A 20,893-nucleotide genomic window follows, 5' to 3' on the forward strand; every position below is an offset into this window, starting at 1 on the left:
AAGCAATTGAATAGATGAAGCAATATGGCAATGAATATGGCTGAAGAAATATGGAAAGAGCAATGAATGCACTTGGAGATTGGCAGAAGTAATTTCCATATGCTCTACTGAAAAAAAATTGTACATTATTCATTTTATAAGTCTTTAGAAGCAGCAAGTTCCTTTTAAATGCCCTGAGAATGACACTAAATTAAATCATTTCTTTGTTCACCTTGTTCAAACATAGCAAGGAAACTCGCACTATCCATTCATGATGTAACTGCTAGGGGCTGGCTAGTATATCAGATTTAATACCTTTAACATTTAGCATTTGGAAACTACTGCATGTCAAATTAATTTGAGTCCCAAACGTCATACTACACATGTCGTTAATGGGAAACCAATGGCCCCTTTATTAAGGAAACCCCACTTCTATGGAGGCAATTGGGAACACTGTCTTTCTCCCATATATACAGAAAACAGTGAACCTCTCTGAATGGTTTAAGTTGCTGATTTTTTTAAAAAACCTGCAACATTTTTTCAAGTGGAATCCTTCTGCTTACTTTGTGAATCACTTATTTTACAGTGTATCCTAACTCACTGTGGTGTTTGCCTAGGTTGGGGAATCAATATCTGAGGGAACTTGACTCTTTCTAATCCAACATTTATCTTATGTGATTTCTTCCGAGAAACTTCAGAGGCCTATTAATACACTCTTATGAAGAAAAAAGAATGCCCTTTGAGAAGCCTTCCTCAACTTTACTGACTCACCTACCTTAAAAGCTAATAATGATTATTCATCACTGGATACCAATCAGGAACAGAGGATGAAGAATTCAGTTCATTCACCAAAATAAGATCTCACATTTTCATTCATTCGCCATTTAAATGCTATAGTCTTTAAGGGGCCCAATGAACTGACTGGGAGCTTCCAATGATCCTATAGTGTCTGGATGGCAGGCCCACTGTGAGTCCCATTAAAAGCTACTCTGGGGCGTTGCTCTCACGCACACACTGAAATTCTCACACACAGCCTGAATGGAGATGTTGCGCCGAAAGAATACGCTTCCCTTTGCTCCGAAGTACAATCTTTTCTCCAGGATTGAGTTTAGAAGGAAATTGCTTTTTGTCTCTTTGTAACAGAAAGTGGCTCTGGCCAATACCCACTGGGTGCCCCTGTGATGTCACAATAGTGCTGTTCCTTCCAGGAGTACTGTGGCAACTTTGGAAAAGACGTGAGTTTTTCATATACGTATAAAAGATGGCAGATTTACATTTAATTGAATGTCCACGGAATAATTTAAAACAAAAGAGGTGGCCAACCTATCTGAATAATGGGGGGAGGGGGGTTGACAGATGACTGAATCAGCACTGGCACTGTCTTTTGTATGGCAAAGTTGGAAGGAAGCTATTTTCCCCACATCAGCCATTCCCACCTCCTGCCAACACTTTTTTAAAAAATCAGCAACTGAATATCATCACTCTGATATAACGTTATAACAATATGCCTAACAACTTCTCTGAATTCCCAGCTTTCATTTTCAAACAAAAGTAGGTCTCTGGACCTTTTTCTGTGGAGGTATCAGGGGAAAGACATACATCCTCAACAAAATGGGATAGAGACTTGGTACAGGGCTGCTGCTGGGAGACCAGTGCAGGGATAACTGGGAGGAAACCTGCCATATGAAAACCTTATTACCATGTTGTATTAGCAACCACGGCAGAAATGAGGAAAATACATATGGGTGCCTCTGTGTAGAAAACTCCCAAGTGTGCATTTCTAATTTGCAGTACATTTCCATTTTTATTTTGTTTTGCTGTTAACTCTAATCCACGTACAAGTCTAGTTCAAAATATTTTGTCACCCCAACTACTGGTACACCATTGCCTTCACCTGTACTGCTGCCAGTCAGGCCTCAGCCAAGCTCTTGCAGCAATGCTTCAGGGACTTGGCTTCAATCCTGCTGACAGTGGTGCAGATGCAGGAGATGACACCCTCCACCTCCCACAGCAGTGATGGCCCAAAGTGAAATTAGCCCCATGTGGTCTGTTGGTATCCTCTGCAGTTGCTTGGGTGGTATCAAGAGTCTGGATGAACTCCAAGCTTGGGATCAATTGTGCAAGGCAGGGTCAAGAAGCCTGAGTGATAAGTTCTAGAGTATAAGCACCAGAGGCAAAAAGCAAGGACAAGATTGGGCTGAAGGTTATAAGTTCAAGAGTAGTCCTAAAAGCAAGAGCCAAAGACGAGAAGAAGGATCGTGTTCAGGATGAGAGGCAAATGTACAAACAAGCAGTTCAAACTGAAGGGGCCAGAGGCAAGAAGCACAACCCCGGATGTGCAGGGTCAAGTTCAAGGGAGTCAGGCAGGGCTAACAAAGCAAAAGCACTAAGCTTGGCCTGGGATAAGTCCTCACAGGCAGATGGGATAAAATACAGGAAGTTGTGGAGAAAAATTAAATTAAATTGGTTTTCCTGTTTGCTTCTCAGGGCTTGCCAATCTTAACTGGTCCTTCACAGGGAAAACCAGAACATTGGAAAAAGCATTAGGTACTTAGAGTGACCACTTCTTTATTTTAGAATAAGAGAGAGCCTACAAGCATATGGCAGTCAGTACTATGGTCCACGATAGGAACCCTTTAAATGATGGTCTATTCAGAGCTATCCTCATCTAAGCATTATTCAAGTCACTGAGCTTAAACTGGGGTAACTCTGCACAGGATTGCACTGCTCATCTCCTAGCCTCTTACCCTGGGCACCTCCCCAAAGGCCAATCCGAGGGTGCAGCTGGCACATCACTTCCTGCTGCTGGTGTTTCTGGCTGATATCAAATGCAGAGAAAGGACTGCACTCTCTCCAAAGCCAGGCTACTATGGCAGACAAATCTGGGGAAGCTCTGCTCTCCACCTCTGGCAGGAGGTACAGCTGCCAAAGTGGGTGTGAGGTCACAGCTGGGCCTGCTACAGTGTCTGTGAAAGGAGTTTAATGAGACTAATCTGGGAAGACCCAACGGTTCTACAGACTGTCAAGAAAACAGCAAGCAGCTGAGCCTGAATAAGAAATGTTGGGCAATCGAGTTGCAATGCAGCCAAAGGATTTTCCAAGGAAAAACTAAACCATATGAAGAGATTATTAAAATATAAAGAGAAAGATGCTTGCTGAGAACAAACAATTGAGCAAGTGAACTCCTTAAATGCACAGAAGACGGCTGCTGCTGTCTAAGCCTTTAAAAAAAAAGAGCAGCTCTTTGATTATGATATGTGATCCAGAAGCACACAGACCTACATGCCAGGCCTGATGATGGAAGAACATCTCTGAAATATTACCTGATAGATGCAAAACAAGAGACATAGAGGCTAAAGAGAGAAAAGATTTCTAAGATGACAAAAAAGCCTTGCTTCTTAAATACATTTGCAGATCTTGACAAGTTTTCTCTTGCCAAGTGGACACCCATTTTAGTCTCTGAGGCAGCCCAGAAAGCTCCTTGTAGCAGCAGTTCATTCTTGGCACTTGAACTAAAACTGGGGTACATTCAGCAAATAAAACTGAGCAAAAACACATGATGCATATCCCATCTAATCAAGGGATTATTGCCAGTCAGAACTGGATCTCCGAATCATAAAGCAGCCAAGCTTGACAAACTCCCCCTCCCCAAACCCCTGTGGGCCCTATGCATGATGCTCATATATTTATTTAAATGCCAGACACTTTTTTTTAAAAAAAGCCACCCATACAACGTTCATACGTAAGTCGTGAAACAGCTCTCAATGGGGTACTTCTTGGAACCATTCTTTTTCAAACCTGAGCTCTCTTTTGTGTTCTCAAAACTTTGGGATTCAAAAGAGAAAACTTGCCAAAATATTTGCACTTCAGAAATCTCATGGAATCAAACTAACACCCAAGACCACAAAGGGGACAAAGTCAGAATTGTTGGCTTTAACCGTCCTCCTAACCCTGTTCCTATACACTTAATGGACATCTTGGATTCTCCCTTTTCGGATCATCTTTGCATTTGAATCAGCTTTGTCCCCACTTCCCAATATCCCCTGGGACTTAACCCAAATTGACATTTCATTACATACATCTTTATTAATAAGTGACTCCTCACTCTGAGTTCTCCTAATGTGATGTCAATCCATCCTACTCAGTCTTGTGTGCTGTTCCCTAAAAGCTGTGTATGTGCACCCAAATTTCCAGAGCTGCTAGAATTTTTACACTCTTTGTAGATTCTTTTGGGGCAGGATTCTTCCGGTTGGACCAGTCCTATTGCTTCTCAAGGGTCTACATATCTGTCAATGACCATGATGTCAATGCTAGGCTTCATGTCTGTGCAAAGAATTTTGTTCTCCATGCAAACTCAGTACTCTGGCTGAGATACTGTTCTTCCTCTATATACTCTAAGCCTCTTCAGCCCATCCATCCTTCTCATTCTGTTGAGCAGGGGCTGTCGCTCAATGATAGAACATGTGCTTGGCAAGCAGAAGATTCCAGGGTCAATCTCTGCTATTTCCAGTTAAAAGAATCAGTTAGTAGGTAATGAGAAAGACCCCTACTTGAGATTTTGGAGAGCTGCTGCCAGTCAGAATAGACAATACTGATCTTGAAAGACCAATAGTCTGACTCAGTTTGATAAGGCAGCTTCATGTAATACAGGCAACAATTCTGAGCTAAATCCAAGGGACCCATCACTGATTATTTTAGTCTGGGGACTGGGTACATTCCCAGCTACCATTTCTAACATAGGTGACCTACAACACCAACCACCGATTCCTCTCTGTGAAGCACGGGCCCAAACCAGACAGAAGAGGCCATGTTTGGTATAGTTTGCTTGGTGTGCAAAAAATTAATTACAGAGTATACTATGGGAGACTGCTATCATTCAAAATTCTAGTGAATGCTTGTTTCCAAACTCTCTGTTAAATATACTGCAATTCAAAATAACTGAAAGAATATTTAGTATTTTAAAAGGTCTGGCAATTTTAGAATTCCACATTCCCTCTGTCAGGTATGGACTTCTACTGCCACATTATTAATTCCATTTTCTTGGTATATATTACTTTTAGATTTTTGGAAAAACGGTTTATTCCCATGTGGTTAAATCTTTAATTTCTGAGATTACTATTGTAACCAATTGTCCTTCATCAACCAACATGAGAGTTTTAAAGAGCCATCTTTGTAATTTAACATTTTTTCATTATAGTCTTTTTTGTTTTGGAGAATTCTCTTTCCTTCTGAGTATTATTTGCTCGAACAATTACATTACCATCTACATTTAATAGATCATGCAGAAAATCTTCCTAGGATAACTAGTCCACAACTCATTTTCCAGCTGTTATCTGTGTAGCTAATTTGATCCAGCAACATCATACATGGTGAAAAAGCTTTTCCAACAAAAAAAAAAGAATGAAACAAATTAAAAAAGATTTTATAACTTTTGACATTTATGGGAAGATCTAGAGAAAACCAGACTGCTTTATTTTTTTAAAGCAATTCAGAGCTTTCCACTCCATGTTTGTAGGCGCCTAAATTGAATAGATAACAAATGGCAAATGAATTTATTTTGGAAAGCAATTGTGATGGATATATTGCCTAATTAAACGAACAGTAAGAATGTGAAGACAATGCATTTCTCTATTTATCATTTTCTGAGCATGCAGGGGAGGGCAGCTGTCCTTGTCTTTTCTTTAGCAGTTAATTGCTCTCTGTCCACAAAAAAATCACTTTTCAAGTGTCACTGAAAACTTAAATGGGACTATCATTGATCTTTATTTAACCTCATATTTGGTTGCATATTTCTTTCCATGTTCTTTCATAATAAAGATATGAAGACGCTACATTACTTCTGAAATTGATCATGTACTTGTGTACAGATGTGTGCACAAGTACACATGAAAAGATGTGTGTGTGTGTGTGTGCGCGCACGCAGGGCAGGCGGAATTTAGCAATACTGCTGTGACAGGTGGAAGAACATTAAATGGGAGAGGAGATTATAACCAAGGTTAATTTTCTAAGGTGATCTTGTCCCTATTTCATACAAGGGGACACAATGAATTTCTTAAGGCTCAATGCCTGCTCACTGCCTACTCTTACTGAGACGATGAGTTGGACGTTACAGTTCTCAGCAAACGCTCCAGAATGCCTGGCCCAGGGCTTGAAATTCTGTGACATCCTCATGTCACGAATCCTGGGGTTCATAACTGTTTTAGTTTCACACAAACCGCTTCCCTGTGCCCACCTGACATATGGCCACATATGTAAGGCTGCTTACTGATATGAACACCTCTGAAGACTGTTGTAACAGACACTAAGTTATGCTGTAATTTGGGAAGCAGGTATATAGCTCAACAGCAGCATTCTGTGTGCTCTTTTTTAAGTTTAAACACACTAGAGACATGCTTAATCATAATCTATTTTATCTTCCTTTATACCTCTTTCACATCCAAGCAGAAGTGTTCTGGATTTAATTAGATGTTTTATCAGTACAGACTGAGTCTACTGTTCTTCACAGTATTCCAGACAGCAATGGAAGATAAAATGCCACACTATTTAATTTTAATAGAAATTCCACTATGGCATTTTCATATGTTAAGTCATAGATAATGTAGTAAAATGAAAATGAATTCGGGATACTCTGTTTTAAAATAAAATACAATAAATTCTTTTGTTTTTCCACCATCACTACAAAATTCATACCACGTGAAACTTATTTTTATGGAAGTGAAAAAAATAGGTTTTTTTTCTTTTGTTTAGATTCTTCCCTACACAAATCTTACATGACTGATGATATATTTCCAGATTTTCATTTGTTTCCAGAGGTACAAATAAATGCAGTACCATATGCATAACATTTGATGCTTTTGGAATCCGACTCTCAAGTTTGTGGAATAGCTATATATAAGAAATCTGAAATGTGACTATAAATTTCCTTCTGCCAATATATGGTTGTTTTGCTTACAATATATGGTCACAATTAAAATAGCAACAGTTTCCCTTTTGAAACATTTTAAATATTGCAACAAACAATCCACCAAGGCACATACACAGGCACCCCAATCCAGCAAAGGAAATATGCATCTAGGAAATGAGTGTCCTAACCATGCTAATTTGGCCCTACGGAGTTAGCCAGATATGCCTTTTGATATGAATGTAAATGTGCAAAGGTTACTATTTGTGGCACAGTACTAAAGCTGGATCAGATATTAAGAGGCAGCTCACCTAGAGTTGTGCATGACAGAAAAAACAAGCCGAAAATACACACAGAATTTGCTTGTCTGGCTAGTTAAAGCAGCTTCTGCAATGCTGAACCAAATCCTGGAAACTAATTGTAGCAGGTCCCTCCCATCAAAACGTTTTTGTGTTTCATTCAATACCTTCCAGCAGCAGCAGGCAGGCACTGGGCTTGCCTCACAGGACAGCACCTTGTGTTCCCAAACATCATTCACCAATCAGATCCCAAGGGGAGAAAGACCTTACATTGTTAATTAACTCTGTTGGCAGAAAGAGGGCATGATACCAATGCATATGAATACATTTCCCTCCCATTGCTTCCCAGGAAATTGCACATCTCCCACCCTGCCAATTGGGTCCTCACAAGGGGAGACCCCTTCCCTCCTATCAGCTTTAGAAATGTTTAGAAGGGAGACTTCAGCTTTAGAAATGTTTAGAAGGGAGACTTCAGCTTTAGAAATGTTTAGAAGGGAGACTTCAATCATAGGCTGCAATTCGAAAGACATTTCCCTGGGAGTAAGCACTATTGAATAATATAGGACTTACGTCTGAGTAGACCTGTTTAAGACTGCTTCCATGGTCTTTCAGGGCTTTTTCTTTTTCTGAGTCAAATGGCAAACATGTACCTACTACACACTTTCAGAAACAATTCTGCCTGCCCGCACAGCAAAAGGAAAACTTATTGGGAAAATATAGGTCTGTTTGGATGCGGGCAGGAGAGGGGGAGGAATTCAGACAATCATTCAGCCTGCTTGCCTGCACTTAGGCAACAGAGAGGATTGGCAGTGAGAACCACCCATTTTGTAGTGGAATACTAAGCAGCAAAAGGAAGGATGTGGATTTGCCTCTCACTGGGGGATCAAAACTACAAAGCACAAGAAAACATAGCAACAGGCAACAGCAGAATGCAAAAGTAATAACTTATTGACACCATAGAAAAAGAAACAAGTGAACATGAAGCAGGATTGTTTTTAATGTTGCTGTACTGCACTTGGGAGCATCCCTCTGCCACTGCTCCACCTGTCGACACTCGCCTTCTATGGGACCATTGATGTGCGTGTTATTGTGCTTCAGGAAATACTCAGTGGATTAATGGTTTAGACTAGGAGGTGACTAATGGTTTTGGTGAAGCACAAAAACAGCTGCCTCTGAGTCTCATTTCCCTACCACCACCACCACCCCTGAAAAGAACAGTGTGCATTTGTGCACGTGCAGCCAGCACATGTGGTGTGGGCCAAAACTCATGAAAACCAAATGGATCATATTCAAGCCAACACTGGCCCACCTGGAACAAAAAAGTAATAGAACAGAATATTTTGGAACCCCTGGAACCGAAACTGAAATAGAAAATTTTCTTGATGTACACCCCTAAACTCACCTCCCTCATCATTGCTTCCTTTCACTCCTGAAATGGGACAAAACCAATGAATGCCACTATTCTAATCTTTTAGGAAAATCTTTCAAACATAACCATTACTTGCCTTTGTTTCAGCACATTAAATAACTCTAAAACCAGTTAATCATGCTATGAAACATATTTAGAATGTTACTGATGTTAATTGTATTTTGGAATGTTCAGTGTGCAATTACATTTGAAATGGGGTTCAATTTTCCATTGAATTGCCCAAAAATATTCTTAAGCCTCTTGCCTCAATTTGCTACAGAGCAGATTTTGAAAATAAGTACCTCTACCTACCTACATTATATTATACCACACAGTTTTAAAAAGCAATACATCCAATTATCTATAAAAGGAGAGTGATGCCGGATAAATAATGGAAGTGGGCCACATATTACAAGAAAATCCAAATTCAGTCAAAATTACTAATCTATAATTAAGTGCTTATTTGCACAAAAAGGTTCCCATCGCAATTCTTTCTTTGTGGGTAGGGCAGAGGGTTTTTTTTAATTGAACAAAATCCAATTTGAAAAAGTACGCAAGTTTTCAAAATTCTTTTTGAGAACTAAATGTTGATTGGGCCTTCCAAACTAAACAAAAAATGAGGATCAGCAGCACTCAAAAATCTCTGCTTGGTTGCAGCAAAAGCTTTTTTTGAACCAACCTATAACAAGATTAGTAGCATCTCATTTGTTTGTCTTCTATGGAACAAACAATGGTGTAACTTCTCAACTACTTTTCTGGCAAATGAAGGGTTTATGTTCTATAGTATACAAATGATTAATCTGTTCACCATCTTAACACTGATGATAGGTGGCTCACCTGTTAAAGGGCAGCAGCTTACTTTTTAACTTCAAAGGAAAAATGCTACCATCTCATAAACACTGTTTATTTTCAGTGAAACTACAGATTTCCTTCTTAATGAATTATGGATTAATTAATGTAATGAATTATGAATTAATTCAGAGGAATAAGCAAGAAACTGAAGAAACTCTAGAACCGTAACACCACTTAATAAGAAAAAAAGAAAAAATATTTGCAGTTTTCAAAAGAAAAAACAAACTTCTTTTACCTTTATATATTTCACTAATTTTTGAATTTGCCAGTATTCAGATGGCAAATCTGTGTTTATTTCCTGGTGGCGTTCAGGTTGCTGTTCGTCCTCCTCGCTTTCTGAAGAACTTTCACTAACATCTTCTACTTTTACTGAAACTTTACTACACAGAAAACACAGCCACTTACTTTTAGAAATTATGGTCAGATAAGCATAAACTGAAATAACAACCTATCAAGGAGTGCTGCCTATTAACATAATTTCATGTACCTATACACAGAACAGGCACCAAAGGCACAAAGGACTGCACTACAGCTGCTGGTATGCTTCATTCTGAGCGTTTGGACAGCCAGTGCAGTGGAGAGGTTAGAATGTCAGATTAGAACCTGGGAGACTGCAGTTCAAATCCCCATGAAGCTCACAGTGTGACTTTGGGCCAGAAACTCACTCTCATCCTTTCCTACTCCTACCTTGCTGGGTTATTCTGAGGACAAAATGAGAGTACCACCCTGAACTCAATGGAGGAAGGGCAAGTAAAAATGTAAAAAGGTAGAGATTATGATGATTTGTATTATTATTTATAGTTCGCCTTTCCCACTGAGAAACAAGGTGGATTACACCATGAAAGTGAAATACAAAATAATCAACAGCTAGGACATTCACTGAACAAAGTACGATAATGAACAATAGTTAAGGCATTCGTATACTACATATGGCATCAAGCTGTATCATTGGAATAATAAAAATAACATTAGTTAGCATTTATGTAGCACTTCAGAATGTTCAAAGGCCTCTGCATAAATTATTGCCATATAATCATTGTTGTTTCCACATTCCAAATGGCTGGCTGAGGTAGAGAGAAAGTGGCTTTCTATCATAGGTCATACTCAGGATCAAACTGGATGAGACACTGGAGACATACAGATTGTCTCCCATTTTTTGTTTTGTTTTTACTTTAACCCAGATATGGAGGAGTTCCAAATCGGATCACTGTAGCAGTTCCTCCCCCCTGGGAGGGAGATATGATTACCCTTTTCCTCATGGACCATTTTCATGATCTAATTTGCCCACCGTCACCCCAAAGTCATGTCTCTGCAAGTACCATGGGGATAGTATATTTTCCCCCACAAGTAGAAAGCAGCTTGTGAAATGGCAATTTTGATTAGGAAAAGGGCCTGGTAGTAAAGAGTTCACTTCCTTCTCCCACCATTGTTCTGATTCAGAACTCCTACCCTGCCACCCCCATGGCGCCATTAAAGTACAAACACTTCATGTAAAGACACTCCATATGCTTTCAGTATCCAGGCAAGTTTGACCCTTTGCCACTATGCTACACTGTCTATATAACAGGTTTTGTAAAACTGAAATAGAAAACCTTGCTCCAACGTCTGCATCCACACACTTATAAAGAGCCTGTATGTGTTTTATATTCAAGTTAGGTAGATTCTATAACTCACTGAATTACACAAAGTTTATATAAATTCACTGATATGTGCCATACAGGGCAGAGGTTAAAAAAACATTTTGTAGATCATCTGTTTAGACCCATGCAATTTTAGTCTGATAGAGTCTGTGAAATTAGAGAAAATGACTATGAAAACTCCTGGAATGGATGCAGTTGTTTGTTTTTCAGATTTTGATATTTACCAATTTAGTCTAACAATTTTAGTAGGGGGGTGGAAATGGAAGAATTTTGTCTCTGTAGTAGGTGCTATCAAGTTGCTTCTGATTGGTGACCCTTCTCAAAAAAGTTTACCCCTCCTAAAAAAAAGTTAAAAAAAAGAAAAAAAAACCTTTTGGAAGGGATATTTAAATTCCAAGGACAAACCTTTTTAAAATGAGATCTGTCCCATATATATACTCTGGTTAAGAAATGCAAGCTAAGGAAATGTCTGTCAAGAGCCAAGTTACTGGTACAATAAGCCAAGCAATCATCTTCTCTCTGCCATGATTGGAAAAATGGTAGCAGATGCAAGTATGAGACAATCCTGCCAGAACCAACAGGTTTATATTTTCAGCTTGGGAGTTCTCCCTCTTCCATCATGCACAGAAGCAAGAATAACTGGGGAATGTTCTGTTTCAAAAACAACTGTGTAAGGCTCTCAGCTGATAATACTACAGTCTTTGCATTTTTGATGTCATTTGGAAAGCGTTCATAGTTAGCTTACTTCTCATGTTGAATGGTGATGTGTTTGTAATCCATAAGGAAGAGACAAATAATCGACACATACCCTTTAGAAGAACCAGCAGAGGATGGTGCGCTGGTTTTCCTCTTTCCTTCAGAAGAGACAGACTTGCTCTCTTTGTCTTCCTTCTCTCTCTTTGCTGCCTTGCCTCTACAAACATTTTTGTGAGTTTGTTAGCAGGCCATAGTGCTATTGTGTATGTATTATAAATTTGTGCATGCATTTATCTGGAAAATCAGTTTAGTCAAGGAGGTATATTTCAACTGATTAATGCCAGAATATATGAAAGTTGAAAGAGAATCTCTTTTTACAAACATTAAAAAAGTTGCCATTACAAATTAACAGCAGAGGCTATTGAATCTAGAATTTTAAAACACACTGGCTGTAATCCAATAGACAGTTAAGTGTGCTAAGTCTAATGATTTCAGAAGACTTAAGCACATTTAATTCTCCATTGGATTGTGGCCATGCTTTTCTAACACTAAAAACAGTTCAGGTTTTTGCTTTACTCCAGCAATATTCATAGCATGAAAGTTACTGGCATAACAAATAAATAACCTTATTAGAAATTTGATTAAAAGCTACAAAACAACTAAAATGCAATGTATGAACGGTGTAAAAGCTAGGATAGAAGTAGTAATATTCAAACATGCACGTCAGGTTTAGGGTGCAGTCCACAACTGCTTTGCTGGGTTGACAATGACTGATGCTGCCACAACTGATAACATTTCCCAGCCAAGTTGCTGGGCCAAGAGCTGCTCCAATCATTGATACTCACTTCTTGACCACTGAGCCGTCTGGCAAGGGGCTGTCATTTCATATAGTAGATTGTTAATTGTACACTTGGATAATTAAGCTTAGTCACCTGAAGCGAAAAAGTGATCTACATGCATGAAAAATATTTTAAGTATATATAGTATGCTCCTCTAAGCACACTAAGAACCAATTCACACGTTACAGAATTTTCCATTAGACATGGGCCTGGAATTCCCCACTTGGAACTTAATTTCCCAGGCAACTTGCAGACCCCAATTCAGATCAGACCCCTACACGCCTATGAATTAAGCTACCAGCAGGGAACTTTCAGGACACATCAGATAGAAACACTTCTGGTGGCTACAAGAAAACATATAATTTGGCCATAACTAGAGCAATCTCCCTGTGTCACATTGTGCCGGTAAGAAGAGGAATGCAGATATAAGACCAAGTCTCTTTGTACAAAAAGATTGCTGTATTAAATTGTCAAGGAAGGGGCAAACAGGGCTCACTCATTCCCCGGTGGCTGTTTTCAATGGGGAAAATGACTCAGGAGAGAAACCTGAAGCCCTTCCTCCCCAGCTACAGCATTCCCACGCCGAATGGAGCAACAGAACATTTAAAGGGAAGCTTCCCCAAGCACACGTGTGACTAAAAGCAAAGCTACAAGTGATGCCTGAGAAGGGTTGGACACTTGTCAGCTTCCCTCAAGTTTTGATGGGAAATGTAGGCATCCTGGTCTTGCAGCTGTAATGGAGAGCCACGCTGTAAAACCAGGACGCCTACATTTCCCATCAAAACTTGAGGGAAGCTGACAAGTGTCCAACCTGTGTCATTTGTCACTTGTAGCCTGGCCCCGACATTAGGAATATGTAGTTTCCATTTAGTCATCTTGACTGATAGTTCTGTCAGATCCTGTCTTTTGCTTCTCAGCACTTCCCAGTTTTGATATCCTCTAGCTTATCTGCCTTTAAAAGGGGATACAGCCCATAAATAAGTAAATACTAGCAGAACTATCAGTCAAGATGACTAAATGGAAACTACATATTCCTAATGAATGCGCGTTGCTGTTAGGCAACAGAGACAAAGGGCTATTGACTTCTCTCTTTGCTTATGGGGTTCCTAGTCATAACTAGGTAATCTCTATGGACTGGATGACATTTTGGTATGATTGAGCAGATCACCTCTGAAGTTCTTATGAGTGACACTCACTAGATTTTTCTCCAATTCCAACCAAGCTGAAAATTTTCTAGACCAAACTTATCAACCTTTCTAATCCTACTGCTACCTGCTTTGAATGGACTATGCAGTGATGGAATGGACACTATTTTTTTTTTAAAGCATTATTGCTTTCTGCTTCTCAGTCAAATGGGTGATATGAATCATGCTAAGAAGATAGAATCAGAGGAAAGGATTATGGAAAAAACTGTATTACTGAAATTACTGTATTGTTCCCTTAACGGAGAAGCTTTTTTTAATATGAGGGAATTGTTTATTTGTGAATGTCAGTTTTTTAAAAAAATCCAAAGATTGTTTGTTAAATCATTGATATGAATTGACAATGTGTGTCATAAAACTCAAAGAATTACATACACTTGGGATCCGGACATGGTCTTCCACTTTAGAGATGGTTCTAATTTCTTGCTGTCAGTAGGTTTGCTTTTTACAAGAGGACTCTTAGGCTTCTCAAATACATTCTTTTCTGAATAGTCATAAAACTTTTGGGCTTGGCCATATTCATCTGCCTCAACCACTTCCATATGTTGATAATGTTTTTCATACTTCGGTTCATCAAAAAAAGTATATTCCTAATAAGAGACAAAAATGTTTGGAAAAATCATATTTCCACATGAATAAAACATGCTGAGAAATTAGTAACTTTGGGCAAATCTAGCTAGATTTATTTTTTTTCCTGTAGAAAAAATATGTCTGATAGTTCTTTAAAAAAGGCAACCCCCGTACTAATCAGAATGAGGCTGTGACTGATTAAAAAATTACAAGCAATTAAGACAAACAAAACTATTTGCTCACAAATCTCTGCTAAATATAAGCCTAATACTTTTGAAAAAAACTGAGCTGCAGGCATCTTGATACAAATTTTCCTCCTACTAAACAATCCATATCGCTTCAATACCAAGCATTGGTTGGAATCCAGCCAAGTTTTCTGCTGATGAAAAGGGAAGGACGGATCACTTTCGACTACCCAAAACAGCTACGCTGATAATCAGGAGACCTGCACATGGAAAAGCCATGTGGAATGGGAACTGTAGTAGGGAAGAGAATTGGGCAAGACTGAGAGAAAAAGCTGTCTGGATCCAACTCATTGCTCTGAGACAAATCCAGCTGAAATTAGTGAGGGTTCACTTGTTTAAAAATAATATGTATGATAACATTCTTAGCTGGAATTATATATCTGAATGAATGCTCTGATTTTGATTATCCAGGCAGCCCAATCTCATCAAATCCTGGAAGCTAAGCAGGGCAGCCCTGGTCAGTATTTGGATGGGAGACCTCCAAGGAAGGCCAGGGTTAATACGCAGAGGCAGGCAATGACAAACCACCTCTGTTTCTTGCCTTTAAAACCCTAGGAGTCACCATATATTGGATGCAACTTGGTGGCACAAAACAAAATTCTAATTGAATTGATGGAAATGAAGCAACAGCATAGCAAAAATGCAGCAGTCTGCTTAAAATCAAACAACATGAAAACTTGTCAGCTACATGGGAACCCTTAACAGAAGGGGCTAATTCACCCCCATGTTGGTATTTTAGACTATGTATCAATTAAAATGCCTGAATTTCTATCCTTCCATACACTGAGGATCAAACTAGACATGATGCATGACACCTCTGGTTCCCCACTCCCACATCATGATGCTATCAATGATGTAGCTATCATTAAATTCACTAAATTTTGGAGACTGTATTCAGTTTTAAGTACTGTTGCCAGGAATATTTTTCTAACTTCAACCATCTTTTGGAAAGGCATTTACAAACCTAAATTTTAAAGAGTGGCTTATACTGATGGCAGCTACACTAATATCCCAATAGATAACTGTCGCCGTGTGCATTTTCTTAGATGTGATAGTGTATACTAAACATTAAATTTTATACTGACCCTTTTATAATGGTTGCACTGTTGGTGTTTCACAGGGACTGGATTTATTACGCATTTGTGATTATACATGGTCTGAAATGCCAAGATAGGGTAGATTGCCCTCCTTTTATGGATACCCTTATAGTTGGCAAGCTTTTAATTTTAATGTTGACTATTATGGTTTTTTGCTATGCGACTGCCTCATTCTGATTATTTATTCAGATAGATTGTTTGATAGTTAATTTTAACCAAGAACATCATCATACACATTCTATAACACACTATATTTTCAGATCCAGATATATTTATTAAATAAAGAATGGTATTATTTGATATGGTAGTATTAATAAATATCTTGAGACCAAGTATAAACTGTATAGCTGACCAATTAATTTTGGAAGATAAATTAAACATTCCGCTTCAATGGAAGGAACTCTGCATTCTGTATTTTAAATACTTTAAATCCAAAATGTCTTAAATTAGTCATCAGGAACTTTAACTTTTTTAAAACTAAGTGATACCCCCATGCAAAAATTAGGGAAGTGGCCAGGAAGAAGCAGCTGATAAGAGTCAGTGTTCTCCGTTACCATTTCCTCAATCTAAATTGCGCACACACTGAATTGTTATTACTTCTGAAGTAGGAATCTGAATGTGGCTAATTGCAGCTGTGGGACAGGGGCAATGTACACCGGGGAAGGGATGGTGCAACCATCCCCTACAGGCACATCTCCAGTCTTCGGAGAAGAGCTACTCATTAGGGTCTTACATTTTAAAAAAATAATTTCACAGATCTTTTGTATAATTTTTTTAGAATATTTATAACCTTTCCCTAATGATATCTACTGTGATAATCAACAGATGCTGAACCACCAATGCATCTGAGATATGAGGTAAAGGGCACTTTACTTCATCCTTTCTAGCTATATGAAGTTGCCTTAGGTAGTCAGAGCACTGTCCCATTGAGCTCAGTATCATCTACTCTGGCAGCAGCTTTCAAACACAGACACGCCCTTCTTAACACTGCTACCTGAGATCCTCAACTAGGGTTCCCATGGTTTGAATCTGGGACCTCCTGCATGCAAAACATGTGCTGTATCACTGAGACATAAAATTTCCTCCATGTTGCACTACCTGCTTACTAAAGCTCCTCCTATTGTGTAAAAAAAGCCCTCTTTTGTCCCAGTGTTATTTCTTCCTTAACTCTGTTTTCTCAGCTAGGTCTCTTCTCAAACTAGGTAGAACAGGCACAGTGGAAACGCTTCTACAAATTTAAAGAAATATGTTATCTTATTTGACCAGATGAGTTATTTAATTAACAGAAAAAGCAACTTGTATATTAAAAATTATTAAAGTGGAGAGTGTTTACTATAGTTTGGTGCAGTGGTTAAGAGCGCGGGACTCTAATCTGGAGAGCCAGGTTTGATTCCCCACTCCTCCACTTGAAGCCAGCAGGGTGACCTTGGGCTAGTCACGGCTCTCTGGAGCTCTGTCAGCCCCACCCACCTCACAGGGAGTTTTGCTGTGGGGATAATAAAAAACATACTTTGTAAACCGCTGAGTGGGCATTAGGTTGTCCTGAAGGGCAGTATATAAATCGAATGTTGTTGTTGTTGTTGTTATTACAGGAGAAAGCCTAGACCTATCTACCATGATTAACAGTGAAGCCATTATTATAAGGAAAAATAATTTTAAGTTGCTTTGTTTCAAAAAACTTTTAAGTGGTTTGTTTTTTTTAAGATGTTTCATGGGGAAAAATCATGTTTTAAGCTATATTATGAAGCCCCTGGGTTACCACAAGGGAGGAAATATCTCCACTGACTTTTGAAAGCTTTTGCTACAGAGAGAGACTGAACAGGGATAAAATTATTAATCCTGGTGAGTTACCTAAAATATCTCCATCCCACTTTCTTTCTTGACATTATAGAAGTCAGTTGGATCTCTAGCTGTACTGGTGGGGGGCGGGGATGATTCTTTAAGATCTTTGACAAAGTTTGTAGACTTTCATTTTTCTTTTCACCTTGCTGCTGAGTTCTAACATCTTGTACATGTATTTACTGAGAATACAAGGAGCAGGGCACTGAGCTTGCGTCTCAAAGATCCATAGCCATGTATATTATGTATTCAGCAGCACACATATAGCACAACAACTCTATTCCGCATATACAATGTGACCACAGGAAAGGTAAACCTGAATACACCAACCAAATTTTCCATATTCAGAACACCCTTATTGGATCAAGACAATAGTGTCTGATGGATGTAACTAAACAAGCAGCCGCAGTCTCTAAAATCAGGGGCAATAAGTTGTGAAACGAGTCTTCCCAACACTTGGAATAATAATAAATATTTTCCAGGGCATGGAAATGTTTAAATTAAGAGAATTTGTAATCTGCAGCACAGAAGAGAAGATTTTTTAAAGACACTAGAAGAGCTCTCTTCTTCCTGTTCTCTTAAAGAACCTGAACATGTGCAAACTGTTTGGAAATGGTTTCCTTACCATATGCTATAAAGTAAAGCTATTCCAGACCTCACATACTGAAGTGTCTCTCTGTATTCTGGTCTTACAATATATAACACTCCAACAACCTGATGTGTTAAGGCTTAAGAAAGAAAGAAAGAAAGAAAGAAAGAAAGAAAGAAAGAAAGAAAGAAAGAAAGAAAGAAAGAAAGAAAGAAAGAAAGAAAGAAAGAAAGAAAGAAAGAAAGAAAGAATCTTCAAATGTAAAAAAGATTCTTTTTTATATTTAATATGTAGCTTAAAACAGACCCAACAGAAACATAAGCTATTGCATGTTTTTCTAGTACTGACCCAAATTCTATGAAATTATGCAATTCTCATGCAATTCTTGAAAGTGTAAAGACATGGCCGTTTTCACATGTGACCCGGGAGATCGTGCAAACTCACAGCATAAAGTGTCTTCCTAGCACAATCTCCAGCACGATCCCCTTTAATGGCCTGATGATGTCAGGAAAAGGGCCATTAAACGGGGATTGTGCCAGAAAATCGTGCTAGGAAGATGCTTTTATGCCATGAGTTTTGCGCGATCCTCTGGGCCACGGCCGTGTGAAAATGGCCTATCTAGGCATATCTAAAGCACAAACTGATACACCAGTTTAGCTGTCAAGGCTGCCTCCAGCAAGGCAACAAGGCAGCTGCAGTTTGACACAAGTGATAATCCCCAGCATCTCCCCCAGAACTGTCTTCTGCCAGCAAGTGAAGAATTATTTTGTTTGGCATACCTCCAATAACTGTTATTGTCCCTCTTCCCTGGTGTTGTGTGTATTTGTATGTTTTTATGGAATTTTTAAAATATACTTTATTTTTAATGTTGTTTTAATGTTGAAATGTTTTAATGTTTGATGCCTTAGGGGCCCTATTTTGGTGCTGGACAGGCAGCATAGAAATGTTTTAAATAAATATAATAAACCACAGATTCTCAGGGGGCAGGGAATGATTTTTAAACCAGTTTAAATCTGTAGAGAAGACAGGTCCTCTGTGCTCAAATCTCAGAGCTATGTTCCGAAAAATTACAAGAGGGAACTATAGTATGGGATTTTAAAATAATTAAAATAAACTTTAAATAATTAAAATTCACTTCCTGAACATCTGGAATGTGTTGACTTTTTCGATGTTCATAATACATAACCAAACACTGTCTGACAAAATGTAAGTTGTTTGAAAACCAAGGAAAACCAAAACGAACTGTCTGACAACAAGTAGGAACCAGCATTTCCTATGTTTCAGAAGTATTCAAGATGGTGCTTCGATCCTCTGGTACAAGAAGCCATATCATGTCTACTTACCTGCCTATCTACTAGCCAATCTCATTTTAGTATACCTACCTCCAAAATGCAAGAATGTTTGCAAATACTGAGATTTCAGATCTTAAATTTGCAATGATGATTAAGTGTGGGAAATTAGTATTTTCAAGAACTACACTGCTGAGACCTGTGGCTTGAAAAAATTCCAAATTAAATAATCTCAAATGATTTTAATAAAGAATATTCTTCCATAATTCTACTTTTGAAGTATTCGGTATATTTTTTCCAATAAAAATAATTTTATCTAGTTCTAAAAGTAATATTTAAAAATATATATTAATCAGGAAAGAAGTTTGTCAAACCCCTTTCCTGACAACAGCTGGGATCCAAAGAACTGTTCCCATAACCCCTAAGATGCTTCTGTGAATGCCTAAAAAGGCCGATGAGCATCCCCTTCCAGCTATAGTTTTTTGTACCCGACAGAACGCTGTTTTAGATGATAAAGGGCTGTGGTAAGAAAAAGAGACCCTGTGCATGGGCAGGCAAGCCTTTTCTTGCCCAGACAGCACCCCAGCCTTAAACAACTCCTCACTCACAATAATGCACTTCCCAGGATGAACACAGAGACTCTGGAACCAGAGCTTGCAATAAACTAAGATGCCAAACATGTCCTCATATTTACACTAACACCATCATCACTGGACTTAACATCAGTTATACCATCTTAGGTTTGTTCGCTTGCTCTCATTTTCCAATGTTATATATGACATTGTCAGCAATGCTCTTCCACTCTCTGCATTGGAAAAACAGGTCAGTCCCTTCACAAAAGAATATATAGACATAGATCTGATATCAAAAATCACAACATTCAAAAACCAGTGGGTGAACATTTTAATCTTCCAGGTCATTCTGTTGCTGACCTAACAGTAGCAATTCTCAAACAGAGAAAACTTCAAATGAAAATTACATGATATTGCTGAAACTGAGTTCATTTGCAAGTTTGGAACAATGGAACCCCCCCCCACCCCATCCCCCCAGGAGTTAATCGGGACCCAGGATTTTTCTCACACCACAGATGCTAATTTTCTGTACTTCACAACCCTGCTCTATCAAACTAATTACAACATGTATTATAGCAAGCTTCTGACACGCTAATTTGCAATATCCCTCCCACCCACTGCCAGGATTATAAAGACTCCTACCTTTTTCCACTCATCTAACAAAGGGAGCTTTGACTCTCGAAAGCTAATACCTTGGAAATTTAGTTGGTCTCTAAAATGCATCTGGACTCTTCTACTGCAGACCAACACAGCTACCCACCTGAACCTATGATAACTTTATTTATAACTACTTTATGTGCGACTTTTATTCTAAGGGGTAAATATGTTTCTTATTCTAAAAAGCCAGTAACACTTACATTTTAGAGCTCCAGTAGC

The 20,893-nt window shown here is 38.7% G+C and overlaps 1 protein-coding gene across 2 annotated transcripts in view; it reads right to left on the reverse strand.

Annotated features, from left to right (window-relative positions):
* The window catches only part of ODAD2 (outer dynein arm docking complex subunit 2), a 90,898-nt gene that overhangs the window by 61,679 nt on the left and 8,326 nt on the right, over positions 1–20,893 (reverse strand). For both annotated transcript variants that reach the window (XM_054991514.1, XM_054991515.1), the window contains 3 exons: positions 14,192–14,406; positions 11,888–11,992; positions 9,675–9,819 (listed from right to left, as the gene is read on the reverse strand). In XM_054991514.1, the coding sequence (XP_054847489.1) occupies positions 9,675–9,819; positions 11,888–11,992; positions 14,192–14,406 (465 nt within the window). The remainder of the gene's footprint in view (positions 1–9,674; positions 9,820–11,887; positions 11,993–14,191; positions 14,407–20,893) is intronic.

The sequence above is a fragment of the Eublepharis macularius genome, chromosome 11 (genome assembly GCF_028583425.1).
Source record: "Eublepharis macularius isolate TG4126 chromosome 11, MPM_Emac_v1.0, whole genome shotgun sequence".
NCBI lineage: Eukaryota > Metazoa > Chordata > Lepidosauria > Squamata > Eublepharidae > Eublepharis > Eublepharis macularius.